General features: G+C 39.3%; 1 protein-coding gene across 1 annotated transcript in view; it reads right to left on the reverse strand.

The window, feature by feature from the left end:
• The window catches only part of Erich3 (glutamate rich 3), a 77,517-nt gene extending 75,013 nt beyond the window's left edge, over nucleotides 1-2,504 (reverse strand). Inside the window, exon 1 of the mRNA XM_019204677.2 lies at nucleotides 2,497-2,504. Within this exon, the coding sequence (XP_019060222.1) occupies nucleotides 2,497-2,504 (8 nt within the window). The remainder of the gene's footprint in view (nucleotides 1-2,496) is intronic.
• Nucleotides 2,505-9,959: the final 7,455 nt, after the last annotated feature.

A 9,959-nucleotide genomic window follows, 5' to 3' on the forward strand; every position in this document is an offset into this window, starting at 1 on the left:
GTCATGTGAAAAATTATAGACATCCAGCACACTCCATTAAAAAACACAAAAACAAAAAAACAAAGAAAAGAATAATACCAAGCAAACAGCAAAATTCTGTTACTGTTGTGGTACCCGGCACCATTTTTTTTGTTAGCATCTTAATCATCATCTGGAAAGAAAACATTCTAGAGTAACATCATTAAAAATAGCTCTGATAAAGCACTGTTACTACTACATATCGTAAAGCAGGTACAAGATATTTTACATTCACAGAGGTGTGATACAGTACTGTCCTACATCTATAGTACTAAAGGATACCATTAAAAAGGCATTATTTCAGACTCGATTCTAGTTTTTCCAACAGAGGGCCCAAAGGATGATATGACACAGCTTTGTAAAGAAATGTACTTTCTTAGATAGGGTTTCCTTTCATTAACAGCACAGTTTAATTTCTCTTCATGAACATCAGCTAAAAACCATTTTTAAAAAACCTGGGATAAACACAAAACAAGAAGAAAAAGAAGAAGAGGAAGAAGAAGAAGAAGAAGAAGAGGAGGAGGAGGAGGAGGAGGAGGAGGAGGAGGAGGAGGAAGAAAAAGGATTCATACTAAGATGATTGAGCGAGGGCAAGCAACACTCAACCTAACTAGTATTTTATCAAATCTGTCTTGTTTGAAAGGTAAGAGCTCCACTGAAGAGAGAGACGCCAAGTAGTAGTGCTTCAAAGCTTCAGACCACAACCAAAATTGCATCCTTTCAGAGAGAAGTTGTAAGGGCTGGGGTTTTAACTCAGAGGTTCCACTGCCTGCCTCACCAGCACAAGGTCCCAAGTTCCAGTAAGAGAGAGAGAGAGAGAGAGAGAGAGAGAGAGAGAGCCTGGTGCTGTGGTACATAATTATAATCCCAGTACCCCAGCTGAGGCTGGAAGATCACAAGTTTGAGTCCAGTCTGAGCAACTTAGCAAATAGTGAAACCCTGACTAAAAACAAAAGCTAAAAAAGGTGGGGTGGAGGGCCTTGGGATGTATGTTAAGTGTGAAGGTCCTGAGTTCAATCTTCAGTACCCCCCCAAAAAGGAAAAGTTTTTAAAGAGTTAAAAAAAGAGCAAATCTGGAACCTTGATTACTTACTCTGCCTTAGTAGATGACCAATCTTAGTCTATAAATCAAAGTCGGAAGATCCTTTTCCTTTTCACATATCATTTATTAAACATTCTGTACCTTAATTCTGTACTTAGGGCTGGGTTGTCAGTGGCACAGCGCTTGCACAGCATGCATGAAGCCCTCACTTCAATCCCTAGCAGCACCAAGAACAAAAACAAAAACAAAATACAAACAAAAATACTTACATGCATGTGTACATGTGTTCACATACATCGACATTTGTATATAGATATATACACTAATTTTAACTGGACATGTTTATACAGTGAACGTATATACAGAGAGAGAGAGAGAGATAAAACAAGTGAGCCTAAATACAGCCCTAAAGCAAACCAGTAAACCTGTCTTTTAAAATGTGAACAGCATTACTTGCAACCAAGATTTATAGTCTCTATATTTTATGGGCAGCTAGTCCTTAACTTTCCCAGGCCGGGGAAGGAACTCATGTTATAGAATCAAGTCAATGTCAATAGCAATGATTTTGTTTCCTTGTTTACACTGCCTTAATTACATGAGGATGGTCTGGTGCCTATTTCCTGTCTTTTTTCTTCTTAGCAGCCCATCTCAGGAAAGCTCCATGCTGTCAAATGATAAGGAAATTTTAACTCTGCCCACAAAAGCGACTAAAAAGCAGTTACGAAGCCTAGAAGCCAAGGTGCCGCATGAGGGTTGCCGACATGTGAACTCCTGCTGAAAGCGTTATTTCTTGGGTTTATGTAGAAAGACAGCCCGAAAGCTTCTCTGTGGCACATACAAAACCAGACCCGGATCATGCTTTGAAACCATCTTTTAAATGAACTGTCTTGATGTCCTATAGTTCATTAAAGGTTTCCTGTCTCGGAAAGGTCAACATTGTATCCCTTACCCTTTCTGAATCTCAGAATATCTTTTCAGCTTCTCATTTCAGAAAGGTGAGCAGGTGTCTCTCAGTGGTAACAATCATGATTCCACAGTTCACAGATTCTTAAGATAAATCATTAGAGTGATATCTTATATGGTCTTTTGTCTGTTTGCCAGACTCATGATAAAAAAAAAAAATCAATAATTGTAGAAGAGCTAGGAGTGTTAAAATCCTTATTAAAGGAAGTGGGGGCAAAAAGTTAGGATAACATGGACCTACCTCAATTTCCCTACTGACAATTTCCCTACTATCCTTTCTTTTAATTCAAACTTTGCAACTTGGTCCTAATAATTTTTAGCCAGCGTTGGCACTGAGTGATTTGAATTCTCTTCTCCTTCCTCTGGCTCCAACTAAATGATTAAGTGTGCATAGTGGCTCCTCCCCTTGCCCGGTCTCTCTGAAAGGTGGAGGGAGTCTGAATGGAATCCTCTGTGAAGGTCGGTTTTCTCACCGGGTCATGTTTAGGAATGAATTGGGTCCCTCATTGAGAAGCCATTTGTAAAGCAACCTTTTCTGCAACTACCATCATACAATTGGCCTGAGTAGCTCAGTCTTAGTTATTTCTCTTTCAGACAATATTTTTTAGCAGTCACTTTGGATCAAAACATTGTTTGATAATAAGAAATTCTCCCAAGATGATAGAAAGAGAGATATATAGGTACAGAGATAGATTTGGCAACACGGTCAAGGCAAACATTTCTACTGCATGCATATAAATGTCAGCTTCCTTCTGCCCATCAAGCCGCATTTATCAGGGGTGGTTCAATCTCATGTAAACACAACTGTGGCCAGTCTTCAAGTGGGCTTGTAGCCTCCCTTTGTATTCACTCAGTTCCAAGAGCTTTACTCAACAAGCCACAAAAGTGGGTTATTAGAGCTTTTTCTGATATTTCTGCCTTTGTCCTCTGCATTCGCTGACACCCCCCCCCATTTTTCTTTGTCTTTATTGTACTTGGCATAATGCTGGGCCAGGTAAGGCCACCTGGTTCTGAGCTTGGTGTACATCCTGAACCTCTCTTCCCTCTTGTGTTGCTTTCTGCATCTGTGCTCAAAGCTGGCCTTCCTGGTCACACTGCCTGTGACCTAACCTACTCCATGTCTATCAGTGAGTCCACTGGTCACAGCGACCACAGGTCACTGTGACTATGCTACTCACAGGCCATATTATTCACACTCAGACCTACAATTTACTGGTCAGACTGGTCTAGTGTGCTTGCTCTGTTGTGAGAAGCCTGTTTACCAAGGCCAGGTCTCTGGGTGGGGAAAGACCCATTCTCTGGTTCTGTGCACTGGGGAAAACAGTGACCAAGGAAACAAGGCAATGCCCTGAATGCTAGTTCCTGTTTCCACCACTTCCAGATATAGCCACCTGTCATCAAGGCCTTATGCTGAGTCACTAGACAAGCTGCCTTCCCAGCTGCAGTTTTTCAGCCCTGGATCCTGGAATGGTTGCCTCCCACCATGCAGAACACATAAACAGTGCTCTACAGAAATAAAAGTCAGCAGTTCCTATCAGTTCCTCCATCTGGCCCCAAAGAGAATCTGTCCCATAAAAGCCTCAAGTAAAGGGAGAGGTGCTATAACTGTTATTAATCACAAACAGTTATTGAGTACTCGTATTTTTAGATCATTCTGCCTAGCAGTTGGGATGAAGGGATGGCACAGATACTACACTTACAAAACTGCAATCTAACGGACATGTGCACTGTGTGTGTGTTTGTTTGTGTACATGCACATGTTTGCTTTATTCTTGTATCAGAGGCTAATTCATTCTGAGGATCTCTAGGTTCGACACTGTACCCTGAGCACAGTGGGGAAGCAGTGTAGTCTCCACACCACGTCCTGCAGATTGCAATCCACATCCACGTACATATAGTAATTTGCTTCCTTTCAGGGCCTTGGAAGATGAGCAGTCTCTAGCTATCACGGTTTTCTACTTTCCTAGCATGTAAACACTCAGATAAGGTTACTGCACACTGTGGGTCAGTCCTAGGGAGCTCAGGGTAAGGTAACATCTGTTCAGGGACTATGCCAGATAGAGTTGGCAGCACCCTGTAACCCCATCCTCCTCCCGTATACTGCTTGTCTCCACACTGTCTACTCTCGTGGAAGGAAAGGGATATAGCTATTAAGACAACAGCTCTGGTTGAGTCCATCTCCGCCTTCCCTGGCTCCATGACCCAATGCAAGTTGTTGACCTCTTTCTGCCTCCATGAGTCTACCTTCCACAGAATGCTAGGATACAGGTACAATTCAGCCGCGTTTTGTGCCAAAGCACAAGAGTTGCCTTTCTTCCAGTCTCAGATAATATTAACAGGTTTTTCACTTCTATTTGAGTTCTCTTCAGAATAGGCTGACCTAGGGCTGGGGATTTAGCTCAGTGGTTCTAGCGCCTGCTTTGTAAGCACAAGGACCAGAGTTTGATCCTCAGTACGAAAAAATGAAAAAGTCAAACGAATGGGCTGACCCATCATATTTCCACTAACATCTTATTCATGATTATTTACGTACATCCTCTTCAAAATGGTAGTTGTCTCCATAGCTCCCTTCTTTCCTTTCTGAGCCCTTACCAGATCACTGTTAAAACTCTCTTCCTGGCAATATTAACTTTTTTTCTAGCATGAACTCAAAATTTCTTCAATCTCTACCCATGCCTCAGTTCCAAAACCACATACACATTTTTAGGTATTTATTATAGCAGTACCCTTTTCAATATTAATTCTGTCTTAGTCTTCTTGGGCTGCTATAATATGATACCATGGCCACAGTGGTAAAAGAGCAAACATATTTCCCAGAATTTTGAAGGCTGGAAGTCTGAGGTCAACATGCCAGCATGCTCAGGTTGTTGATGAAGACCCAAATCCTGGCCATTTTCTCAATGTATCCTCCAATGGCAGAGAATAGACAAAGAGGTAATCTTCACTGTGCTGTAAGTGCACTATTCTCTCATGATTTACACAGCCCCAAAGAGCTGGCCTTTAGGGTTTCATCATAAATTTGGGAGAGGGGGACACACATATGCAGTCCATGATAAAAGGTCTAAGAAACCAAACGTTAGTTTAAGTTACTTATCAAAGATCATATAACCTAAAACTTGTTCCTCATGACATACACCCAACAAGAGTAAACACTACTCACCAGGTCTTGCTAAAGTGAGGACTGGAGAGTGCCATATGAAATGATATGAATCAGGACATATTTACAGGACATGTCACTCCACCAATTCTCTAGTACAGAGATAGGGAACTATTCAACAAAAACTCACAAAATAAATTGACAAATGCATAGCTCCCAATTAAAATTAGACATACCTGTAGCATCAAAACAATGTGCTGAAGTCTTTAAATCAGTCAGTCTCTTAAATATATAGTCCTGCAGTCTGCTTCATACTACAAATTTCCCTAGCAAACTTGTTCAGAGAGAAAGAACATAAAGTCAAAATTGTGACACAACCAGGGTATTTTTATTTAACCCAAACTGTCACTTGGCCCATCTGTATTAATGACATTTGTAGTAGTTTCCTGTTACTCCTGTAACAAAGTAGCACCAACTAGTACCTTAAATCAACACTAATTCTGTGTCTTATTCCTGGCAGTCAGAAGTGAAAAGATGGGTCTCACTGGACTGATATCAAGGTGTCAGGAGGGCTGCAATCTTCTGGGAGGGTCTATGCCAGAATCATGTTTCTTTCCCATCTCCCGAGGCTACCCGTGCTCCAGGATCATTGCCCCCTTCCACTGTCAAAGCCGGCAAATGCCTCTTCTGCTTCCCTTTTGCCATCTAAAGACTCATCTTTTCATGGAGCCCACTTAGATGAACCTAGGATACCCCCACCAGCGTCAGCCAAGTAGTAACCTTAATCCCATCTACATTTATTCCCTCTTGGCGTGTAAAGTAATATCTTCACCTGTTCTGAGAATTAGGAATTGGACACCTCCAAGGGGACGTTCTTTCACCTACCATAAGGAACAGAACTCCCGGACTCTGTGGTGAGAGCAATGGGACTGTAATGCTTATTGTTCAACGGTGAATCGTGCCGCTGATCTCCATTTCCAAACGTGGACTTCTCAGGGCAGGAAGCAGGTTTTGGTAACAGACCCGTATGCACAAAAGAAGTTAAAGCCTACCTTGCTGATCTAAGTTTGATATGTCAGATGTAAGCACTAAGACAAAGGAATAAGAGGTACACTAAAGAGCATTTCAAGCAATTTACATTTTTCTTAAATGGATAACCACATAGAGGTAACTTGCTTTAGGTGAATCTAATAACTGAAAAGACAGATTAATCCATAGGGTATAATTATACCCACATCAAATATTTAGCACTAACAGTATTTCATTATATTTCGATAATTATATTTTTATATAAAATACTAAGAAAGAAGGAAATTTTACTAGCTACACTATGACATGCCCTTACCTATAAGCTGATAGTGATATTAAATGGGAAAGTTGTGTTATTATTGATGAAAATGTTCCTTTGCATGATTTATGATTACACATGTATAGATAAATCTGAGGAAGAGGAAAAAAAACCATGCATCAGGACATGGCAGGGCCCCTACCATTAAGATCTTCAGAATAAAGTAAGATAGAATGATTTTATGTATAAAACAAGTAGGAAACACACAAAAGCATATTTAAAAATTACAAAGAGGTTGTGCTGGAGTTGGTTCATAATGGCTCTCATGAGAAAATTGTTAAATTTTTTAGGAATTTTACAAGGCACTGGTAGCTTGAAATTGGACGCCACGGGAGTATTTATACCACAGAATTTGGTGAACCCTTCATATCAGAGCTCTTCTTTTTCCTGAAAAGCCAATTTACCAATGTACCACTGATTAAATTTTAAAAGTAAGTGGCGAGATGTAGCACAGGGGATAAATAATATAATTCATATGAGTAAATAGATGGAGGTATGCATTTTACAGTTTTTGTCTGAAAATTCATCTTCTTTATGCAATATTTTGCCAAAGGCCTTGAATACCTGTTTAGCTATTTCCTACCCCTCCTCAAAAGAATGTAAGGATTCTAGCACAAACAGAGTCATTTTTCAGCTGGATTTCAATCAAGAAATTTTGTGCAATTTTACATTGCCGTAACTAGAAAGGTTTGACTCAGTTACCAATCTGGAAAAACTGATTACACCATTTTATGCTCAACAGAATCAAGTGAGACTTATGGGAAGGAGTACAGTTTTATTATTAAAGATGAAAAGCCTATTTGAGAGGTGCTTTGCATTTCAACAGCCACTAAATCTGCAATTTATAGATTTGATAGTGTTCAAGGAGGGTCTCTATCAAACTTCTACTGCCAAGGCAGGCTTCTAATAAAAACCAGGTAAAATGTTTCTGTAGCTCATAAATCAAGTGCTTTTATTGGACAGTAAGTTAAACAGATCCCAGAATGTTAGGGTTTGATTGCCTTTATGGCAGTTCACAGTTCCTAAGCAATGGAGCTTTGCCCCCTGACCCAAGTGCAGTTCTCATTGTCCAGTAGGAAAATGTGCAAGAATACATTGAATTTCAGCTCCGTGGACAAACAAATACCATACTGAAGACCCAAAACCACGTCTAAGACTTCGAATCTTAGTGGGATTCTCCATAAAGAAGTTTTAAGTCTAAATTGAAATTAACTTCTCCAAATAAAATCTCTTAATATAGTACCACTAAACAGAGCAGCAAAAAATAAAAATAAAAAAGTTAAACTGTAATTCTAATCTAGAGAATTTGGTTTTCTATCACTAAAACCTTCATGTCTATTATTTAAAAGTTAGAAAATTTAGGAAATATGGGACCAGATATCTTACTTTAAACAGGTACAGTAATATTTCTGTAATTATGTAAAACAGATAAATCTATATTAATCTATATTTACTCTTGCCTGATGTAAAATTTGCTGAAATAAAAAAAGGGTATAATTTGGTGCTACAAGACTTGCATTTAAATTCTAATTACACACTTTACATGATGCATGACCCCGGAGAATTCAGTCTTTTCCCCCTTCTAGCTATCACTGTGAAGTACAATGTTGACATTACTTCCTGAAGTGGATTATCTAAGAGGTCTGGAAACATATTTACTTAGATCTACTGTGCCACAGGATTATAGGAATTGCTATTCGGAAGTGACCACCTAAGATCTGGCCAACTTCAAAATGTCATATTCAAGAAACTGAGGTTGTAAAAGTGGGCATGGTTCACTGACAAACTCAAAGCAAAGATTCAAAAAGAACATTCCAGAATGTTCCAGAAGTTTCCGTGGAATGAGGCCCATCCCTTTCCCATGGTTCTTATCTCACTACTTTTTACCAAAATTATGTTCATCTCTCTTTAATCCTTTCCTTCAGACTCATATAACATTCCTTCCAACTCCCTTCACCAAGGTATCTATTATAGAGCCCTCTATACATAGTAAACACTTTCCCAAAGTTTGTTGATTAAATGAATAAATCAATTAATGTAAACAAAGTATATTGGTCCAATTCTTTAAAATCCACATCTGATCTTAAACTTTCATTTCTTCTGCTTCTAAACAATAACTACAGTCTGATCAGAAAGGATCAAAAGCATGCTTATTGTCTTCTGGCTTTTTAACAATACAGAATGCTCCAGGTGGATGATCATACTAACAATGTCAGTTTTGTTGTGTGGTCAAATAAGTGCTTTTCAGTGTGCTACACAACTCTATTAGAAACAGCAAAGTTCCCAGAGATATAGAAAAAAAAATACCCTGTTGAGAAAACTTGAAGAAAGGCAAATACAGAAGAAAATTGACATAAGGGTCAATTATTTTTTATTCCTTTATAAGAAAACTCTTTGCCAACTAAAATTAGACCATAAGCCTCTGCAGCCTGCCACTTTATAGGGGGTGATTGAACTGGTATCATATAAATGATTTTATATTACATTCTTAATTCTTTTTTATGCATCCAATCCTGCCAGATCTCAGCAATTATGCTAAATATTGATTTACAATTTATCCCAGCTTATTCTAACAATGCAGCCAGATGAAAATCATAATACTATTTTATTTATAGCCTTAATATGATGGTTTGAAGTGACTAGTAAAAATAAAACTGGTCTCCAACTGTGCTGACTGCTGGCATGAGAGTTTCAGGTTGCTTAGAAAGGAAAAAAAATGGAAACAAAGTCTTTGTAAATAGGGAAGGATGAAGAGGGAATTGAGGCTAAGGGAAAGGGGAGAAAATAAGAACCAAGATATGTCATATAAAGGTACAAGAGACCAATGATGAATGTAACTGTATTGTAGATCTAAAATGTACCAATAAAGATTCAATTTATAAAATAATAATAATAAAATAGCCAGGTGTGGTGGCACATGCCTGTAATCCCAGCACTCGGGAAGCTGAGGCAGGAGGATCGCTGTGAGTTTGAGACCAGCCTGGGCTACATAGTGAGTTCCAGGTCAGTCTCAACTACATAGTGAGACTCTGTCTCAAAAACAAAAACAAAAACAAAAAATAAATAAATAATAAAATAAAAATAAAAACGAGGCAATGGGAAAGCCATGCGTGGGTCAGGGGGAGGTCAGGGGCACATAGAGAAGCACATAGCTGCCAACCTACAGGTGACACCAAGAGAGCAGGTAAAAGGCAAACTGTTTAAAAATCAAAGAGGCAGCCTGTAAGCTGCTGCATCACCCAGTCCCGGATTTGAAGGGCTTGGTGTCATCAGGGTGGGGTTTTAAGCAGGGAAATGCCGTGGCCAGATTATTCTGTGTTTTTTCAAAACCAAGCCTGCCTGCAATATTTTCAGTGGCAGATATGGTAGCTGCGTTTCTCAAGTCAGTTTCTGGGTTTGATTCTTGATTATTTAGTGGAAGCAGGCTATGTAACATCCTGTGCCTCCTATCTTCAGCTAACACTGGGCACGATATAGGGTTCCTCAAAAAG

The sequence above is a fragment of the Fukomys damarensis genome, unplaced genomic scaffold (assembly GCF_012274545.1).
Source record: "Fukomys damarensis isolate Sample0158 unplaced genomic scaffold, DMR_v1.0_HiC HiC_scaffold_33, whole genome shotgun sequence".
Taxonomy (NCBI): domain Eukaryota; kingdom Metazoa; phylum Chordata; class Mammalia; order Rodentia; family Bathyergidae; genus Fukomys; species Fukomys damarensis.